The sequence below is a fragment of the Petaurus breviceps genome, unplaced genomic scaffold (assembly GCF_028583685.1).
Source record: "Petaurus breviceps papuanus isolate PSGF00001 unplaced genomic scaffold, PetGlider_PUasm1.0 90903, whole genome shotgun sequence".
Taxonomy (NCBI): domain Eukaryota; kingdom Metazoa; phylum Chordata; class Mammalia; order Diprotodontia; family Petauridae; genus Petaurus; species Petaurus breviceps.
Window position 1 is genome coordinate 7,989,786 of NW_027187376.1, and position 23,023 is coordinate 8,012,808.

The window sequence follows — 23,023 nt, forward strand, 5'->3', positions numbered from 1 at the left end:
AGGAAATGAGGGATTCTCTGAAGGAGAGGGGAGGTGAGACAACCCTAGTAAAAAGGTATAGAGATAGAGAATACACTGCTATGTATGAGGCAAAGAGAGAACACCAGTTTTGCTTGACTATAGATTATCAGAAGGATAGTAATATAAAATAAACCTGGAATGATAGTTTGGGAGCAAGTTATAAAAGGGTTTAACTGAAAAGCAAAGTTATATTTGCTTTTGGAGCAAATAGGGAACCACTGGAATGCATAAAGAAGACATGTTCAAGTTTGTTCTTAAGGAAAATTAGCTGTTTAGTGGAAGGTGGACTTAAATGGTAGGAGTCTTGACAGATGACTTAGGAAGCCATTTCTATAGTCTAAATGGCAGATAACAGGGACCAAAATTGAGATAGTAACTGAATATAGAGTAAAAGTCAAATCATAGAGATACCATGAGGTGGAAGCAACATTGGGGAGTCATGGGGCATCTGAGAGACTTGAAGGATGTTTGTAGCCTTGACAAAAGTAGGGGAGTATAGAAGAGGGATAGATTGGGGAAAAGGGATAATGAGTTTTGTTTTGCATGTATTCTGTTTGAGATGACTCTGGGAAATCCAGTTTGAAATGTCCAATAGGAAGTTGGTAATGGCAGAATTGAATATGGAGAATAATACAGATTAAATGATAATTACAACTGTGGACACTAGTGAAAAGAGAGAGGAAAGGGATAAAGGGAGAGGGGAGACAGGAAGTAAAGGAGTGACTCATCTTCCTGAGTTCAAATCTCACCTCTAATACTTCCTGTGTGATCCAGTCACTTGGATGGCAAGTCACTTAACTCCTTTGGCTCAGTTTCCTTCTATGTAAAATGAAATGGAGGAAGACATGGTAAACCACACCAGTATCTTTGCCAAGGACATCCCAAATGTGGGGTATCTAACAAATAATTAGACATGACTGAAAGTAATTGAAAAACAACAAGGAATGATGCATTTAATGATGCGCTTATTGGTTTCACAAAATCCCATTTTAACTACTTATGAGTTAAAAAAAATAAAATGTGCTTGAAAATCAGTCATCATAAAGAATAATTGAATCTATTCAAAATATTTTGCTTAAAATACTAAGCAATTGAGGTAATTAGAAGCATATTTGCATATATATACAAATCTGTATCTATATACATATGTACATAAGAACATGTATACACATGTATGTACATGGACATGTTCTGGGACTGGAATCTGAGTTTTCACTTACGACCTTTTTAGTAACTGATGGATCCCATTTTCTAGAACAAAATCTAGATTGAAGCCCATGTTTTTTTTTCATATTTCTGACTATAATATAACTGAAATTAATAGACATGTTATTAACTACAATGATGCAATGTTTGCTTCAGAATAAGGCACAAGGAAAACTATATTCATGTACTGTATCCCAAAAGCATTCATTTTTCAAATTGAAGATATTTCTGATGCCTGTATTTGTTATCTCCAAAAGCAATGATGCTCAAAAAAGGTTTGAGGTCACAGGGTGTGTGTGTGTGTGTGTGTGTGTGTGTGTGTGTGTGTGTGTGTGTGTGAGAGAGAGAGAGAGAGAGAGAGAGAGAGAAACATACCTTTTTCACATATTAAAACACTTTTTTGAAATATTTTCCTTATTCTGTTCTAATTAATTTGTAATACATATAGACTTATTAAAAATTTATATATTTATAGTTGCAAAGGGGTGAGAAGTAAGATGAGATAAGATAGAGGCAGTGATTATAGACAACTTTTTATAGGATATAGCTAAGCATGGGAGTAGAGATCTAGGATGATAGCTTGAGGAAATGGTATGATATAGCAAAGGTTATATTTTGTAAAAGGATTGGAAAGCTTGTCAGTAAGAAAAATGCTAGTTGATAGGAAGACGTTGAAGATTCAAGAGAGGGGGTTGATTGAGGAAGTAATCTGTTGTAGAAAATGGGAGAGGATTGTATCAATTATACCCTGTAGACAGGTTGACCTTAGAAAGGAGTCCTGAGAAAAGGGAAAGGTGACTTTTTCATTTTTGTCAGATACTAGGTGAATGGAGGAAGAGTAGAAGATAATGGCAAGGGATTTTGAGATGCAGAGTATGAAGAAAAAAAGAACATCACATTGAATGGCTTCAGTATCCTCAGTAAAATAATAGGAACATACTTAGGAGAGAGAGACAGAGAGAGACAGAGAAAGAGAGACAGAGAAACAGAGAGAGAGAGACAGAGAGACAGAGAAAGAGAGACAGAGACACAGAGAGACAGAGAGACAGAGACACAGAGAGACAGAGAGAGACAGAGAGAGAAAGAGCGAGAGAGACAGAGAGAGAAAGACACAGAGAGAGAGACAGAGACAGAGACAGACAGACAGAGAGAGAGACAGAGACAGAGAGAGACAGAGACAGAGAGAGACAGAGAGAGAGAGAGACAGAGAGACACAGAGAGAGAGAATGAGAGAGACAGAGAGAGACAGAAACAGACAGACAGAGAGAGAGAGACAGAGACAGAGAGAGAGAGAGACAGAGAGAGAGAGAATATAGATCTGTGGTGGTTTAGAATAGCTAAGAAATCATAGTGAAGGAATGAAAGAACTACCTTGCTTTAGTGAGGGAGCAGTTGATGTTATATAAAATAAATTTCTAATGCACCTGGTTAACATGGTCATTAGATTACCTTTAGCTTTATTTATTGACTTGTAAGTATGAAAGGAGCTTGTGCTTGTTCCTCCTTGATTCTCAAAGAGGAACAATGACATTATAAGGGTAATGTCTTGACATGGATAGAAACTGGATTTAAGCAAGGCATAGCTGTGCAAAGTCAATAGCTTCACTCTGTCTTCAAGAATCATTCTTGATCTAAAGTCCGGAGGCAAGACTAAAATCAAGATGGCTGGCAATGGTCCAGGATGAAGTGCATGGCCTTGGCCTTTCTAAACTAAGGTCTTTCTCAAATCTCAGTTTATCTGAGGAAACATCCATTCAATGACTAAGGGCTAAGTAATAGTGTGACAGGGAATCCAAGAGAGCAATATGTCCTCAGGATGCATCAAAAGAAAAGTATAATGTCCAGAATATGACAAGGGTAGTGGTGGTGGTGATAATCTCAGAGTGGAGGAGGCAAATGGTGGAAGTAGTTAAGAATTGAGGTTTGGCAAGAGAAGCACAGTGATAGGCCAAGGGGAAATAGATTCAACAGAAGAAGAAAGGATAGAATTGAAATACATAAGTATTATGTTGAGGTTGGAGAGGCATTAAAGCAAAAACAGAGCAGGTATAAATGGTTTGACAAAGTACTGGAGGGTCAAGGGATTAGAGTTCTTGAGAAGGACAAACAACCAGAATCTCAGAGAGCATTCATGTGGATATTAACACCTCCAAGTATAAGGTCAGGAGTTGAGGAGGACAGCAAGACAGTGAGCTATATTCTGAAATATTTGATAAAGAAAGGAGAATGTCTTGTATGCGGTAGCAATTACTATTCAAAATGGACAAAAATATTCATTATGTAGGAGGAAATATGATGAGAGGAGGAAATAAAGTGAAATTCTGGAAGCAACAGTAGGGTTCAGTGAGTACTCCCACTCTTTTTCCACAACTAGTATGTTGGGAATGTGAAAGAAATTAAAGGCTGTCCTTGAGAGAGGATTCAGTGTTGTCAGAGGGAAATCAGATGAATCAATCAAGAAACATTTATTAAGTATCTACCATGTGATCTGCACAATACTAAGGTCTTAATGAGAGATATTAAATGAAAAGAAATTAAAGAAAAAGAAATGCAAAGAATTTAAAAGAAAAAAAAGAAAGTCAACAATAAAAGGGAGTTTGGTTATAGTGAAATGTGAATTTCAGAGGGTGCAGTACAAGGTGTGAGCAGGTTTGGAGTAGGAATTCAATGTATGCTAGCTTCTAAAGAGATAAGAATAGGAGAATGAGAGGAAGAAGTTGAAAAGAATATTATTCTAAAAGCAAGTGATTAAGTACAAGGATAGCAAGAGTGTTAGAGAAAGTCACAGTGGTAGTACAGGATTGCAGGTTAATAGAGAAACCTTTAAAACCCAGAGAAATCTGAGCCCATCCAGGTTTTATAAAGATGGAATATGTTAAGTACTTTTGATAGTCTTTGACAAAAACGAGCCTGGGCAGGGTGCTCTAATGGAGGGCCTGGGAAACCATGGGGCAATTAAAGACCCTCTATGGAAAGGGCAGGCACCAACAGAAGGGAAATGGATTGACACTGGCAGAAGTGGAAGAGAGGCCACCAAAGAAAAATGTCACTGACATTGCAATTTGGGCTAGGACTGACTGATTGTGGTGAGGTCTCAGTTCAGAATCTCATGTGTTAGCTTAACCCACCTTCAGTGCATGATACGAGACAGGCACTCTGCCAGGCATTAGAGATTAAAAGGGAAAAATGAAATTGGTTTTGCCCTCATTTAATTTGTTTTATTTAGGGAAAAGAATATGTACACAGGTGAGTAGATGCAAAATTAGATATCAAATTATTTTCCTGGAAAGAGAGTGCTGAACACTGTTTGGATCAAGAAACCTCACATAGGAGGAGGCACTTAGGATGAACCTTGAAAGTAGGAATTCCAAGAGGCAAAGATGAAGAGGAAGAGAAGTCCTAGTTTGTAGAATAGCCAACTCAAAGACATGGATATGAATGAACAGCATGTATTAAATACTTACTGTATAGTAAGCATTGTGATAAGCACTGTAGATAAAAATGTAAAGCAGGATAATCTCTGCCCCCAAAATCTTTGACACTGTCAGGTGCTTTATCATCAGAATAAAGTATATGATTTTACAAGTGGAGATGACATTAATGATCTAATATCCCTGTGTTTGTTACTGCATCCTAAGGACTAGGGAGACTTTCCATCTGATTGGTAGCTCAAAACTCCTATATGTATTCTCTCTCCCTTCTAGGATATGCACTCCTTGAGAGCAAGTACTGTCTTGATTTTCCAATTTTTGTGGGTAGTAAGGACTTAATAAATAAATATATTTTTTCATTCATTCAAGGAGCTCACATTTCAATGGGGGCTATGAGTCAGAATATTTTAATCATTCCACTTCATCATTCAATATATTTCCTACGTATTTGGAACTTCAGATTGCATTAACAGAAAGTGATTGTAGATACTTTTGGCAGTCAAGATGAGATGGATATTGATGCTTATGGTGCTAAATGAAGACATGTTGAACACAAAAGCTCCCCATAGGAGAGTAATGCACTGTTGTCAACTACCACCATAGCTGGACATGATTAATAAATCCCTCCCAAAGAAAAAGGTGGGAAAGTTGATTCAGGGGAGAAAAACACAATTTGTCTTTCAGTTGGATCAAAAGGAATGTAATAAATGAGAATAACTAAAAAGAATATCACAAACATTTATCTGCTGCATACATAAGAAGTAAGGGAAACTGAATGTCCTCATTTTTCTATTTATTCCCATAAGCAAAAAACCACAATTTTTTTTAGCTTAAATTAACTTAGTTACTAAGTGAACACAGCACTGAGACCATTAAACCATACTTCCTACAAGAAGTAACTTCTCAGAGTGATGATATATACCTGGAAAGGTAATGTCTGACTTTGCTTATGGCATTTGTTTATAAATGCACTGCATTAGACCTAATGTCCCTCTGTGCTGTGTATGTAAATCTTTTTGTGTTGAATTAAAAGAATCAAGGTACAAAGCTTCTCTAAAAGCAGTATTAAAGGGAAGAGTGAAAATGGAAGGTTTCTCTTCTTACCTAACCACACAGGTGAAGATCAATATCCCCTCCATGCATAATCACAAAATACTGCTCAAAGGCAGCAAATTCAAGTTAAGGAGACACTTCTAAATGTAACAAATGGAAGCTCCAAAATTTCTTATTCATGGCTTCTGAGTATTTTATGGATTATGTTAATGCTACATTAGCAGTGGTTTTCTTTTAAATTTAATTTCGAGGATGTGTGTGTTTTTTTTATCCTACAGAACTCCAATTCAGTTCTACACATGATAAAATGGAATATAATTGCTACATACTACTAAGCCTGGAATTGTAGAAAACCTAATGTAACCCAGAGATCTTTGAAAATCTCTGTGATGCAGACTAGCACAACTTCTCAAAATCTTATTACTGTAGTAGGTCATTCAGTAGTAACCTGCTTCAATAGATATTGTCTAAGTGCATAACAGAGTAATTTCCTAGCATGAGATACTTTGCCTTGAAATCTTTCCATTTTTATGTTTAAGCTCTTCACTTTAAATTATTCTGAAGGTTTTCTAAGAGAGAGGGAGAACAAGGAAGAACACAGCTTTGCATATTTCAAATCTCATTAGGTGAGCATGATCACATTATTTTAAAACAAAATGAGTGTGAAAAAGATATACACACATATATTGCAAATATCTTTAAATGCATAAAATGGCAAATATACATGTATATTTAATTTACATATATTTCAATATGTAGAATGGAAAATAGATCCCAATATCTAAAGTTAATTATACTGCGCAGTAACACATATAATAATGCAATCTCCACCCAGAAATTTGAGGAAATAAAAGAACATTCCAAAAAATAGAAAGAAAAAGAAAAAAAAGGTATTGAATCACTAGGGTGCCATTTTATTGACTGAAGCAATAAGTTATTAAATGGTACAACAGTGAGCTTGATGATTTCATTTTACCTTGCAATGATGCATGCTGTTCTGTTTATTATACTTTCAAAATACAAGGAAAGTAAAGAAAAAAGGCAACTCTAGATAGTGGTGGTGATTGAGATTTGTTTCATTTTGGTGAGGTAAAGGAAGAAATCTTATCATATGAAGAAATATTTAAAATATTAGTGTTCTTTAGCTTAGAAAGATATATGTCCAAAATCTATAATATTGTGAAAGATGTGAATAAGGTATACACAAACATATCCACCATATCCTTTGAGTACCTAAATTTCTTTGACCTTGAAAGCAGGAAACTTAAGAAAAATATGAGTAAGTATACTTTTACATAGTGGGTACTCAGCATATCATCTTAGGAGAGTACAAACAGAATCTATAGTACTATATATGAAGAACATTAAGATGGACAATTTGGTTAAGGCCGCAGAGTTTGGGAAAGACAATGGTGTATAATTAGCCTGATAAGGTGGATTGAGGTCAGGTTGTAAAGGACTTTAAATGCCTCAAAGAGGAGTTTATGGTGTGTCACCAAAGCAGTAGAAAATAACTACAGCTTATTGAGTAAGGGAATGATGTAAATTTATACTTTGGGAAAATCATTTTGACATAGGTCTGGGGACACTATTAGTGCTAGGAGGCACTTGATTAAGAGGCTATTGTGAAAGTTCAGGTAGGTGCTAATGAACACCTGCACTAAGGTGGGGACTGTGCAGATTTGGCAACTGATTGGATACATGAAATGAAGGAGGGGAATCCAGGCTGACTTTGAAGCTATAAACCTGGGGGATAGTGATACACTTGAGAGTTAGAGAAGAATGCCAAAGATGGAAAAGGTTTTTTTGAAAGATAATGAATTCTATTTTACTCTTGTTGAGTTTGAAGTGACTATTGGTAATCCAATTTGAAATGTCCAGTAGGCAGGTGGTGATTTGGGAGTGGAACTCCAAGAGAGACTGGAATTTGATATCTAAATCTGCAACATTAGCTAGAGATGATAATGCACACTAATAAAATTAGAGTGAGCAAGAGGAGGAGGAGGGGAGAGAACAAGAGAGAGGCAGAGTGAGAGCAAGGGGAGAGAGCGCGAGAGGGCTAATGTCATAAAAACTCTTGAGTTGAAGGTGGTGAGAGCATTAAATACTTCTGAAACAAGAAGGACTGTAGAAAGAACATCAGATTTGGTAATTAAGAGATCATTGATAAGTTTGGATAGAAGACTTTTTGGGAAGTGATGAGGTTAGAATCCAGATTGCAAAAGGTTGAGAAGTGATTGAGAGGAGAAAATTTTGAGTCAATGAGTGGTGATAGCTTTTTCTAGGAAATTGCTTGAAAAAGAAGGAAGGTTACAGGGCAATAACAAGGGGATATTGATGTTTGAAAACTCATAGTGTCAATTGTTCACAGTGTGCAATCTATTGAAAATGATTCCAGAATTTGACCTTTACAATGGTTGTAATGATTGTATGAGAGATGTTTAGAGTTTTTTTTTTTTAATCCTCTCCAGTTTTTTTCCTTTCAATTCAGCTTAGAATGGGGAATACAGTGTCTTACTTTTTGACAGAAATATTATCTTGGGCTATATTAAAAACTGAATGATAAAAGGTATATTATTTTATATATTCTTTTATGGGGGAGTATGACAGAGTGTAAAGAATTTTTCACCTTTACAATCATGAAGATCTGGGTTTAAAATTTGCTCCCAACACTTCAAAACTATGTGATCATTGCTAGGCCTTTAACCTATTTCAGCCCCAAGCAACTTACTAAGACTCAAAGTTATAGAAGGGTGGATTTACAAATTCCTCAAATATTTATTTAGGTACTCCTACATTTAAGGTACTGTGTTAAGCACTTGGGAACAAAAGGAAAAAATAAAATAAAACGGTCTCTGTCCTCAATAAGCTTACAACATTGATACATATTGTAAAATAACTATAAAATAATTTCAAGAGGAAGAGGATACTTATATACTGGGTTGATCAAGAAATGATGTTAGGAAGTAGCACCCTAGTTATTATTTGAAAAATACTATAGATTTAAGAGGAAAGAGTATATACTACAGATGCACAAGGTAACTTTGTCAAAGGTTAAGCAGCAGGAAATAAAATATGATACATTAAGTACAGCAAATTGACTACTTTGTTTATCATGTTAGAGGACATTTGAGGCAGTTTGACATTTGTGAAGAAGAATAATATAAAATCATTGTAGGAATAAAGTGGAGCCATATTGTGACTGGCTTTAAATTCAATACAAAATAAACTAGTTGATGATAGTTGATCTTAGAAGCAACAGGAATCCTTCTTTTTATAAAGTAAGGGAATGTCATGGTCAGATGTATGTTATAGGAATATTATTGTGGCATCTTTATTGAGGATGGATTGGATAAAGGTGAGACATGGGGCATAGAATGTGATTAGGAATCTAATATAATAGTCTATAGGAGAAGTGTTGAAAAATGGAACTAAGATGTTAAGTGTGAATGTGGAAGGGAGGACAGAAGTAAAATATATTGAGGAAGTAAAATAGAAAAGTCTTGGCAATAGATAACATTTAAGATGAAGTAAAGGTGAGGTAAGAGTTGATGGCATTTCAGAAGTTGTTGCCCTTACTGACTAGAATGATGATTTTGATCTCAAAAAAGGTAGGGAAGTTTAGAGAAATGGCTTGGTTTTTGGGAAAATATTGTAAGTCCTGCTTTGGGTATTCTGAATTTGAAATTCCCTTGGGAAATTAATATGAAAAATTATAATAGGCAGGATGGGTAGTAAAGGAAAGAGAATAGTACTAGATTTATAGATTTGGGAGACATGTGAATAGATAACTTTTCCCACGCAATCACCAAGGCAAGAAAGATAATGTGGAGAAATGAGAGGGCCTATGATGTAGCTTTAGAGGATACCAACAGTTAATGGGAAATGGTTATGATGAATAGGTAGCAAAGGAGACAAAGAAGGAACAGTCAGAGAGGTATAAGAATGACCAAGAGAGAAAAATGTCATGAAATACCAAGGAGAGAATATCCAGTTTAAGAATTTAATCAGCATCATCAACTTTTTAAGAGAGAGAAAATAAGAAAAGATCATTAATGAAGAAATTATATTTATGTAGCAAATGATTGCAATCAAACTCATCTCCCTCTAATTTTCCTATCCCCTTATAGCCTTTGAGAGTAGCTCCTAGCAAACCAATCTAATAATTCATAGTTACTGTCACTATTTTTATGGCAGGTGAATAAAAAGGAGATTGATGACTTGCTGACTGTTACATAAGAAATCAAAAGATATAGAATTGGCAACCCCAAACTCAGTCCCTGGACTTTGCTTAGGTATAATACTTTACATATCTCACATCTGATCATATCCAGAGATGGATATAGAATGGAACCATTCTATATAAGTAAAGTAAACTAGTAAAAACATCAAAGCTTGTTGTCTTTAGAAAAGACAGTGGCAACTATCTGCCCTTTATAAATTTAATAAAATGAACATTTTTGAGTTTTTAAAGCCAAATATTTAGACAGACATTGAAATTTAGCTTGACTGGTTTGAAGCTTGTCAGATCTAGTCCTGATTTGCTGGCTTTGCTTCTTCTAGAATCTTTCACACTTTCCATTTAAAACCAAACGACAAGTCAGGGAAGCCATCACCTCTAACTTGTGCATCGTCAGAGACTGTTTCCCATATGCTTTTTAGCAAAGGCAGATGTTGTTTTGCATCATTATATGAATTGATATTCTCTCCCTTTTAACTTTTCAAAGGAATAGGGTAAAGTTTCCTTTATATAAGATCTCAAATGTTATATTACTGTTTTCAAATGACACTGTGAAATCCTATCAAGCTGTTTGCTCTCTTAAAATATGTTCATACCAAATAATGCCTTTGGGAATACTGAAGTGCAGTTTAATGGAAGGAACAACATGGCAGTGTTCTTACAAATGTTCTTCTACTGTACTTGATGTTTAATGCTGAATTTATTTTAAAATATCTCATATTAACATTTTCTTAAACTTCTTTACCTGCTAAGAATCTACTGGAAATAATTGCATGCTGTACTAGCAAATTCCGGGTAACAAAAACTGTATTCTTTTAAATATTTTTAACTTTCAAACTTTAATGTTCCTAGGTATTAAACATTAAACTGGAGTTGTACAAAATAAATACCATCACTAATAAGTACTTTTGATTTTTAATACTCCTTACCCAATAGAATCTGATTCAACTGTTTTAAGTCTTCTGAATTGATATATGTAGATCCATCAGTCTGCTGAAGTCAGTGTAGACTGTATGTGCTGGAAAGAACTTGATTTTAATTCAAATTAATATTTTATACATGAAAAGGAGGCATAAAAAATTCTTCAGCAATTTGAAATTCAGCCTGGAGAATTAAACCTCCTAAACTCCCAAAGGGCCAAGATGAAATAAAAGTTTTTTTTTCTTCTTCTTATTTTTCTTTTTGCTTTTTTTTGGAGGGGCAGTTGGGGTTAAGTGACTTTCCCAAGGTCACACAGCTAGTTTTTTGTGTTAAGTGTCTGAGGTCAGATTTGAACTCAGGTCCTCCTTACTCCAGAGCCAGTGCTCTATTCACTTCACCACCCAGCCACCTCTTTCTTCTTATTTTTCAATAGGGAATGATAGCAAATTTAAAATATTTTAATATTCTCAATCCTCAATACACACACACACACACACACACACACACACACACACAAAGAAGTAGATTTTTAATCTCAAGAGTTTGAGAGTTCTTCAGTGATGTAAATCAAAAGGCAACCATGCCTGCCCATCCTTTGTGACTTACCCCTATCTTCCCAAAAGTTTCTCATGAAGGCCTACCTAGATCTGTGCTTGAATACTCTGTAGTTGACCTACAACATTGTGAGGGTATTATTGGAGCATTCTGGCTCTCCACCTGTCATGATTCATTATTGTCACATGATGGACCTGCCTTTTTTTATTCTCATACATTTCTTTTATGAAGAGGTTTCAGAGAGGCCATGAATTGGCCAGGGTCCTTTAGCAAATTATCTGAAGTAGAATTTGAACTCAGATTTTCCTGATTCCAAGTTCAGCAATCTAGGATACCATGTTGGCATAGAAGGAAAACATGGAATGAGGTGGGATAGAATCAAAGTTCTGCGCTAGTATCCCTGAAATGTCAACACATTTTATATCATTTTATTTGCTTCCAGAAAAGCAATTACTTTCTTTGCTAACAGAAAAGTCACTAGATAAGTTGTCTGGGGATATTCTGTGGAAGAACCTATACAAATCCCCAAATATGAGAAGACAATTGTGAACTGCAAAAATGAAGGGGACATTGTAACTCAAAATCTGTTGGAAATGAATGATGTAAATCAGAAGTTAATAAAGCATTAAAAAAAAGTAAAAAAAAAATTAAGGGGACACCTAAATTGATATGCTCACAAATAGATCTATAAAGATATTCCCAAACTGCTATCAAGCCCTTCTTTAATCATACTGACCATAAATGCCCAATATTGTTTTCCTTGGGTAGTTGGCTGACATGATAAAATGCATTATTATTAAAGGTATCAGTTTGGGAATGATACAGAACTGTGTCATAAGACTATGGGATTGGAGATCCACAGTTTGAAAAAAAAACCTTGCAATCATTGGGACCAACCCGTTCACTTGAGAGATGAGAAACCTGAAGGTCAGAGAGTTGAAGCGACTTGTCCAGGCTCTCATAGTTCCTGTTAGCAGTCAGGATTCGAATGCAGCTGTGCAACAGTTTTTAGGTTCTCATTAGCTTTTTTCATCATGATTATTTGAGTATCTGTCAACATTAGCTTAGGATTTTATTGATTTTTTGATAGCTAAGCAATTCTAACCATTACCCAGTAGTTACTGATGATTGGTTTTGCTGATCGGTTTATAGTATGTCTAGAGTGCATTGCAGAGCAGTGTCCACAGTGATGATCTCTTGCTCTTCACCCACTATTGTGAGCTAAAAGGAGCAGTAAGAGCCTGGCTCAAGGAAAAACAAAAGAAAACACTAGCCTCATTTTTTTTTTGCCAGTTTTGTGATTTAATCGATGTCAGGGATATCCAGTCAGAATTCTTTCTACCAGTGGAGATGGGAAGCTTTTCCATTCCTTGAGAGTCTTAGACATTTTCCTGGTGTATTTAGAGGATGTTACTGCTGGTATATGGCAGAGGTGATATTTAGAACTCATACCTTTCTGCCTCTGAGGTCGTATCTGCTATGCCAAACTGACTCTCAGTTTTGGGGGTTTGGCTAAAGGCAATTTTAATCCATGATATGGTGAGTTTCAGCTTTGAATTATACTTGAAAATGTGACCTCCTCCTTCCTTGTTGTCCATGGTGCTTTACAAAGCATTCATTCCCATGGACTCCTCTGAACAACCCTCTGGAAGAGAGACAGAAGTCTCCCTTTTACTTTTCCCATATTGGGAAGGTGAGGGATAAGAAAATGAGGGGAATTTAATCCATTACGAGCATAAAATCATTCATTAAATAATTTACATATATTTGTGTTTAATTGTCTATGTGTAGCTTAGCCAGAATTTCAAGACATCTTCCTCTCCTACTAGTTATCTAAAAGGTATATATACTTATATGAATTCATGCATGTATACCTACACACACCTAGATAGCTATATCTATCTGTCTGTCTGTCTATCTGTCTATCTGTCTGTCTATCTATCTATCTGTCTGTCTGTCTATCAATCTGTCTGTCTGTCTATCTATCATCTATCTATCTATCTATCATCTATCTGTCTGTCTGTCTGTCTGTCTGTCTATCTATCTCTGCATATATAGATATAGATAAATATAGAGTTAAATAAATATGTAGCTATATATCTATATAGATATAGATTAAAGTACCAAAGACAGTCATCTGAAAGCTGTTTACAAGTACAGTGACCGTATCCCTTTAGAGCTAGTCATCACTTAACCAATTGAAAACCCTTTGAATTCCAAAATTTTCCATTTGATCACAATGTCCCATCCTTCTGCTTCACTTGCTCCCTAATTTTTATTTTTAAAATAATTTTTAAATTTTTATCTCAGTTATATCCGGAAATATGACACTCTTCTCTCAAGTTGAACACTCCCTCATAACAAGGAAAAAAATATTTAAGCAAAAAATACATGGTATAGTTACACTGTTTGATAATTTATTTTTTTAATGGCTCATTAAAATCTCTTCTCCACTCTTGAGAAGAGAGAGGTATGGTTCATTATCTGTTCTCTGGGATAATTATTGATTTTTCAATTTCATTGAATTTAGCTGCCCAACAGTGATTTTTTCATTTACATTGTTGAAGTCAATGTATATGTAGATTTTTTTCCTTTTACTTTAGCTCATTACACTCTGAATCATTTTATACAAATCTTCTCATATTTCTCTCATAATCTCTTACTCAATACTCTCAGTAACTTTCTCCTATCCCTCCGCAGCAGTTCCTTCCTGTTCCCCTAATCTACAATCCAATTTCTGGCTTTATTGCCTCTCTATTCAATCTTGGATTCCAACATGAAAACCTGCAATAATGTATTCCAAAAAGCCTAGAATATCTCATGATCTTACCCTTCTAGTTTACCAACGTTTCCCTGGGATGCCAGAGGGTAAGGAGGATATTAAAAACTGTATTGCTCACTTTCCACTTTCTGTCCCACAGCTGTTAAGTGTGGGGAGTGGTCATGAAACCAAGTTAACAAACACTACTACAAATTAATACTCTCACTTCAGTGGCTCCCTGACTCCTACATAACAGTCCTTTGCTTTGTCTCTTTTTGTCTCATATGGATTTTCCTATAGTGTTTGGTTGTAGATCATTCCATGATCTACAAGCCTATAATATTTTCCTGGTCTCAACTTTTCAGCAATTGATTTTGTCTGGCATAGTGGACAGACTATTGGTCCTGGATGCAGGAAGACATGAGTTCAAATCTAGCCTCCCATTCTTTTTTGTTTTTAAACAATCGAAACAATACTTATGTATTTGTTTTGTTTTGTTTGTGTTGTTTTGCAGGGCAGTTGGGTTTAAGTGACTTGCCCAAGGTCACACGGCTAGTTTTTATATTAAGTGGTTAAGTGACTTGCCCAAGGTCACACGGCTAGTTTTTGTATTAAGTGTTTGAAGCTGGATTTTAACTCAGGTCCTCCTAACTCCAGGGCAGGTGCTCTATTCACTGCACCACCTATCTGCCCCACCTCCCATGCTTAATATTTATGTGATACTAGGCAAATTAATTAAACCGTATTTACCTCACTTTCCTTATCTGTATAATAGAAATAATAATAGTATCTGCCTCCCACAGTTGTTGTGAGGGTCAAATGAGATAATAATTGTAAAGCTCTTAGCATAGCCCCTGGCATATAGTAAGCACTATAAAAATGTTAGCTATTATTAGTAACTTTACTGAGACTTTATTGACTATCTACTGAGACCTCCATCAAATTCCTTTTCTTATACCTCAGAATGTTTATTTTCTCCAAATCTCTCTTCTCTTAGATAAAGAATTCTTTTCTAGAGCTAACCACTGCTCTTGTGGTTATTTAGCTCTACTGCCTTCTTGCATCCTCAGTCTCCTCCCCTGGCTCCCTTTTTTCTACCTAGTTGCATATACTGATTGCCTAAAAATAATATTGAATCTTAACATTTTAAATATTTTTTTTACCTACTATTATTTAATATTTAAATGTTTTAAACCAGAATTCAGACACATACTCAATTGAGGTACCATGGACAATCTCTTGACTTCTTTGTTCTAGACAACTTTCAATACTGATAGTTACCAACAAGTCAGCAATCATCATTAGTGGAGGGTGTTTGTACACTGGGGATTCTCTCCTTTGATGAAATTATAGGTCTAGTATTTCCCAACTACATAAAAAATGATTACTTTGTGATATCAGAATCTGTGATATCTAGTCTGTCCTATTAATGTAAAGCTTTATTCCATGTTTTTTATTCATCTATAGGGAATATATATATTTACTAAATGAATAAATGAATCAATAAGCAAACTAAGCACTTATTTATTTCTTATATGATGGTTGATAGAATAATGATAGGGAATGAACAGTGAGTGAACTTTGTGTCAGGAATATGAGTTCTCATATGTAGGAATCATTCCTTCTTTGCATTCTTGGCACCTGGCTTAGTTCATGGTGTATAAGATAAATTAAAGTTTTGGCTCTAACATTTTCTAGCTGTTTGACCCTATAAAAGGCATTCAAACTCTCTGGGTCTTAGTTTTCTCAGCTATAAAATGGGAGTAACAAGACTTGCACAAACATGAGCAAAGTGCTTTATAAACCTTAAAGCTCTATTTAATATGAGGATATTTTTACGTTCAAAAATAACTGTAACCTCTGATACAGCTTTCCCCTTCCTTATCCTCTGAGTTTTTAGCTCACAAGGACTGGGACTGTTTTCAAGAGTTATCCCCAAATGATTATTTCCTTCTGATTTATTATGTGTCCACTTAGAGTTTACTCTATAAAATAATCCCTAGCATTTATATACTTTTTAATGTATGAACATAAACCCTACCCAGTTCTACCTTAAATTTTACATATGTTACCTGCTTGGTTGTTCCTAAAATGCTCCAGTCTAGGATTTCACAAATATAAGTGCCTGTGTCAGCAGGTCTTGTCTAAGCATTTAAGGTAATAAATACATATCAGGGAAAGGACAACATTGATTTTATCTTATTGAAAATACAGAAATTTAAAGGATTCATGGGCACCTCTGAGCTCATGATACAGAAAACACATACAGCACTCAGTAAGCCATAACACCTTGAAATACACTTTGGGTTGTAAGAGGTAATTATGGCATTATGACATTCTAGTGAAATGCCTCTCTACCATAGAATCCTATACATTCCCTCTCAGAATTGTAATTACTAACCTGTAGCTTGGGCTCCCCTCAGAAGGCAAGCATACTATGGGACAAATGAATAAACCACCCTATTCCCATTGTATCTAACCTATCTAAATAAGTAATGGCAATAGATCCACACTCTGTAGACATGCCTAGGGCTAGGAAATCCTACATGTATTTCTCCAGTCTGACTCGCTCAGAAAGAGAAAGGCAGGGAAGAAGGAAGAGAGAAACTTGAAGTTGGGAAACCCTTTTATCAGGATGCCCAATCAAGTACTTGCAGTTCACTGAGGGTTTTGATGAAAGTCATTAACTGGGGGACAGAAGTGATATGGGATGCAGAGGAAGGCATCCCTCCCCCACTTCTGGATTGTGTGAGAAAAGTGCAAACTACAAAGGCAAGTGATCTGTCTGTTGCCTTTCTTTTAGAAACCAAAACAGAAGTGGGGCCTTCCAACAAGAGTCAAACATCCAGAGTCCTAGCATCTCAGGGCAACCCTAATATGTGAAATGCGAAGCAGTGGTTCCAAATCAGCTAATTCATTTTGGGGTAGCCTTAGTTTCTGAAAACCAGAGGTTGTATTTGTTATTTTGAGAAGATGACAATGGGCGTGGCCATAGTTTATAGGGACAGAATTTTAGATATTCAAAGACACAGAGACTCAGGCTTTGGGAAGCCTACTAATTTAGCTAGGCAACTACCATAGTACTCTAACTATACTTTGTAAAAATATTGTGCAAATGACAAACTGAATTGTTTCAATTTTAATGTAATGTTTACATTGTTCATTTTTTTAAAGCCTATATATTTTTTAGAGTAACTTGTGTGATAGGCATTATGAATTGCATGAGGAAAAATAAATGTATAGGAACCTTCATTTTTTTCTTATATTATTTTCAGATGCCCCACAAACTTTGAAATGACTGTGAGAATTCATTTGTGGACAATTTCCATGAATTACAGGAGGCTTGTTTTTAAAAACATTTAATCTATACAAAAAGTGTTATTAGCCAGTTTTTTTTTTCAGTAGCAGGTATCAAAATCTTTATACATTTTGTTAATGTACATGTTCCCTAGAGAAGTAAAGGATGTAAAAATGGGACAAATGTTCTTGATAAATACAGTATTAAACAAACAAAAAAAAAACCACTTTTCAATCTGTCCTAAATTCTACAAATAGTATAGCTTCTTTATATTTGTGACACATATGATAGTTTGATTTCTATATACACTTTCCAATTATTAGACCATGCCCATATGTGTTTACCTTAGTGGAGTCTATCAGTGAATGTGGCCTTGGTTCCTTTAGTTGGAATCTATTTTCAAATGTGAGTATTTTATCACCCCTCTCCCAGTCCTTTATTGTACTTGCACACACAAAGGACTGTCGATTTTTAGAAACGAAAGGAAGCTTTCAGATTGTTTGTGGTGAGTAATTTTTGTGTCTTTTTTTTCCAGAATGCAATCAATATGATTGATGAAATTTTAACTTTTTTTGGTTTTATTTTCTTGGCTCATCAATTCTGTGACAGACAACCTTTAAATGTGTACATGTTAAGTGGAAAGATGAACAAGGAACAAATAAAATAGAATGACTTTTTCAAGAAGATTGATTTGAAGATTTCAGAAAGGCTGATGCTTAGAATGTTTTATTTCTTAACATAGACAATTCTTTTTTTTTTCCATTTTTTTTCCAGTCCATTCGAGAAGTCACTGGATATGTCTTGGTCGCTCTTAATCAGTTTCGTTACCTGCCTCTGGAGAACTTGCGTATCATACGTGGAACAAAACTTTATGAGGACCGATATGCACTGGCAATCTTTTTAAACTACAGGAAAGATGGGAATTTTGGACTACAGGAACTTGGTCTGAAAAACTTAACTGGTAAGGAAATATTCATTAATGGACAAGGCACTTTTTATGCTTCCTGTGTCTTCCTTTGTTAATGTGATATGTTATTGTATAGATCTCTATGAACATACATATAGAAGATTATATTTAAGATCACTTTGTATGATATGCATATAGATCTATCATAGGCATAAGATATTGCATGTGACTTAGCATTATAAAGATACCCAGCATTTATTTTTATTATAGAAAATATTATTCCCTTCTGCCTTTTTCCAGACATTGTAAGCTTTAAGAAATAGCATAATGCCATATCTCAGGCAAACAGCAGTACATTCAAAGGAAATGTTCAGTGACCATGAAAAACAAGATATGAAACAGGCTTAGGAAAGTGATGTTGGGTGGTCCCAAATGGACAGTAGAGCATATCATCAAATCATAGCAATAAAACCCTAACTCTTACTGTCCTTGGGGCATCTCACTTTGTGTTTAAGCTATACTTAAAGCCCTTGTGTTTCCTTGGACTATTTGCTCGTTTTGTTGTTATTTTGTTTCAATTACTATAGCTTAGAAAATATATTTTCATTACTTATAAAACCTGTTCAATTTTTCAAATGGTATAGTATGATTTAATCTCCAAATTATAGATAAGAGCTAGCATTTACACAGGCCTTTTGGGTTTTCAAGGCCTTTTAAAAATATTTCATTTTATACTCACCATAACCCTGGGAAGTAGGGGCTATTGGCATAAATATTTTACAGATGTGGAAACTGAGACAAACAGAGGTTGTGACTTGTCCAGGGTGACATAGCTAGCTAGTAAATGTCTCAGGCCAGGTCTGAAAAAGGTTTTTTTGGATCCATATCTAGCAGTCTCTCCACTGTGCTATTGAACTGCCCATTTAGCTACCCAAGTAACATTAATCTCACCTCTTATAATATAGTTAAGCAAAATGAGTTCTAAAGAAATGACTTTCTTAAATGACTTTGTTAAAATGGTAATAGGTGGCAGAATCTGCATTTCATGTGTTCTTGACTTCAAATCCAATGCACCTTTCATTGAACCATACTTTCTCTTGAAAGGTATGTGCTAACATCATGTTGTTATTTTCATTTCAAATTTCTTGCTTGTATATACAATTCAATAAATTAGATGTTGCCATTTAAAAGACCATCTCAAATTATTTATCAATTATTCCTGATATTATAATTATTTTTAAAAAGGAAGCATATTTTTCTTTCCAAACATTTAAGAATCTCAGGAGTTATTAGATTAAATTCTGCAGTGTTTGTGAACATTGAATTCATCAAGCATTTATTAATTTTTTACTATATGCTAGGCACGAACTATATAGCAGTGAAAACAATAGGGTTCCTAATCACATGATATTTGAAATCTCATGAAGAAAGACAAATAACCAAACACAAATGACTAAATTCAGGTCAAATGATTTTGAAATTCATAGGAATGATCAATAGAGTCTTTAAGTATTGGAAAAAAAGAGGGGAGGAGTCATTTCTAGCCAGACAGATCAGGGAGAGGCGTCACTGAGGAGCTGACACTTGAGTTGTATTTGAAGGGCAAGAATTTTGGCAGTTGCAGAGAGTCTATTCCAGCCAAGGCAGAATAGATAGTCTTTGCAAATGCACAGAGGCGGGAGAGAAGAAGATGAGAATGGGCTATAGTGAAGATAGATTGCTTATGGAGTTTATCACTTGTATGTAATAAAATAGATTTCCAATTATAGTTTTATGTATATTTTATATTCTATGTCTAGCATCCATATAGTGTTCATTATCAGCTGTGCATTTAATGTTTTGAACTAAAAGAATGGGCACTATGACCTAGAATACTAAAGATTCCAGAGATAGACACTGATATTATTGTCCATAGCATATTACTATATTTAGAGTCAGAGGACCTGGGTTTAAATCTCAGCTTGTCACATGTTACCTCTATCAACTTAGAATAGTCACAACCTCTTTAGACTTCAATTTCCTCATCAGTAAAAATGGCGGTTGAATTAGAAAACTTCTTTAAGATTTATTCCAGTTCAGATTCTGTACTCTTATGATTTATAGACTGAATCCTTAATGAATTGCTGATCCCAGGGGTGGGGGGATGATGGACATTTTCCTATATGAATAATTATACAATTTCTATTAATTTATGAAAATATTTTCATTTGACCTTTGGCAAACTATCTCACATCTCTGAATTTCAGTTTTCATATCTATAAAATAAGTACATTAAATTAATTAGCTTCAAGGATTTTAAATCTATTAGTCTATGTATCTATGTTGCTATGTTTATTTCTTCTGGTTACCCACTTTTCTGTACTTCACTGGAAATATTTCTGAAATCCAGAAAATTTTTCTGTCAAAGAGATTTGTATTTAATGGGATGAAAATTATTTCATTATAGAATTTTATAAAAATATATCATCACAGTAGTGTTACCTTAGTACTAAAAAGGAAATTCAATACCATTGCATTCTGTTATTGGCATATAATGCTGCAGCAATTTATTATTGTTATTGTTCCTGTTATGTTTTAAACCATACCTGGGCCACAGTTTAGTCAACCACATGTGAGAGAGATAAAGGTGAGAGATTATATTTCATACAGAATTGAAAATAATGATGACATGGATTTCTATGAGAATAGAAGTCCCAGAGTTGATGAGGGTAGAGGTGACCCTAAATCTTTTCCGACTTCTACGGTTTTTCCTTCAGCACTTTCACTTTATATTTCTTTCAAAGACTTTTTTTTGGATGTTGCTTTTGTTGTGATAAGACTCCTGCTTAAGTAGAAAAGAGGCCTGGGGTAGGTTGGGGTGTGTGTGTGAGAACAGTCTATAAATGGGATGAGTAGGAGAAAATTGAAGGATTAAAATCAGGAATCTAAAAATAATATGGTCTACTTAAAACAGGAATGGAGAACAATCTGTTTTCTGCCTTCTTCCTCTCTGATTATATTATAGTAGAAATGAATGGAGTTAGGTTCCCACTTTTGTAACACTTGAATCAAGCTATTATTCACTCTTTTAAGATGTGCTAATTGAAGAATCTTCCCTTGTAGAAAACCTGGCTGTAAAGTTTTCTCTTATTTGTTAATTTCTACATTGAAGAGCGGTATTGCTATACTCTAAAAAATGTGTGTAATTTCTTTAGAAAAGGGACCAAACTTGGGGTGGCTAGGTGGCGCAGGGAATAGAGCACTGGCCCTGGAGTCAGGAGGACCTGAGTCCAAATCCAGCCTCAGACACTTGACACTTACTAGTCATGTGACCTTGGTCAAGTCACTTAACCCCAATTGCCCTACCTTCTCCCCTCCAAAGAACAAAAAAAGGGGGGGGGGAACCAAACTGTGCCAGACTTAAATATGTCTTGAATTTAACATATATAACATTCATAACAAATGATACCTGCATAAGTTGTAGGTTACTGGGGCTAGGAGCTGACAATGCTGCAATAGTGTTGTACTTGAATCAAAGGCTATTGTTTTAAAAATCCTATTTCCAGTGTTCTTTTGAAGCTCAGGGAACCTAATCTTTTTCTCAGAGTAAACATAACATGGAAATAATACTTGAGTGAATGAGACAGATGTTCAGAGAAAGCAGGCATCTTTTCTTATTGTATTTATTATTACTATCATCTTTTTAAAAATTTATTGCCCCACTTTGAGTATTAAAAAAAGTGAAGTAAAATTGAAGAGTTAGGTAATAAGCAATATGAATATCAGCATTATTATGTTGATTTGGGCAGCTGATTAGGGCCAGTGGTGCAGTGGGTAGAACGCTGAGCCCGGAGTCAGGAAGATTCATCTTTGTTAGTTCAAATGTGACCTCAGACACTTACTGGCTGTGTAACCCTGGGCAAGTCATTTAACCACATTTGCCTCAGGTTCCTTATCTGTAAAAATGGGCTGGAGAAGTAAATGGTAAACTACTCCAGCATCTCTGCCAAGAAAACCCCAAATAGGTTCATGAAGAATTATATATGACTTATCAACTAAACAACAACTGATGCCTACATAAAAATGGGCACAGGCCAAATGGAGAAGTGTAGAATGATGTAGCCAGATGGTATCTGTCAGGGCAGTTCTGATTTATTGATTAGAGGGCAGGGTTTACATAACGAATGCAAAGCAATTATCTCTTAGGAATACATGCAAAAATATTTACTGTCCTTGTACATTTAGCATATCTGTATGTTTTTATGTCCTTGTTGGCTTACGTAATTCCATATGTTTTATTATTCTTATTTCCTTGCATGTATCTATGTCTGGGTCACAGCTGGGTTATCATGTCCTAAGCTCCTGCAAGTCAGGAAGAGATGGTGAGCCAATCATAAGACATAATATAGCCATCACGCGGAACTGGTTTGGGAGAAATCCTGAACCAGAGTCTTCCCACATATGGACCAGGTCAGAGACTGGCCCTCGACAAACAAGTACAATAACAAATTGTATATTGGTTGATTTTGATGAGAATAAACCAGGCTAGGTACTTAGCCAGACTAGGGACTTTGAAACAATTGAGACTCAGAATGTGAATCTCAAGAACATCATTTATTGGGTGTGTGAAATTTGGTTTAACAGTTTGATA

General features: G+C 35.2%; 1 protein-coding gene across 1 annotated transcript in view; it reads left to right on the forward strand.

The window, feature by feature from the left end:
- ERBB4 (erb-b2 receptor tyrosine kinase 4) overlaps window positions 1–23,023 on the forward strand; it is a 1,413,192-nt gene that overhangs the window by 713,150 nt on the left and 677,019 nt on the right. The window contains exon 3 of the mRNA XM_069075217.1: window positions 18,261–18,447. Coding sequence (XP_068931318.1) covers window positions 18,261–18,447 — 187 coding nt within the window. The remainder of the gene's footprint in view (window positions 1–18,260; window positions 18,448–23,023) is intronic.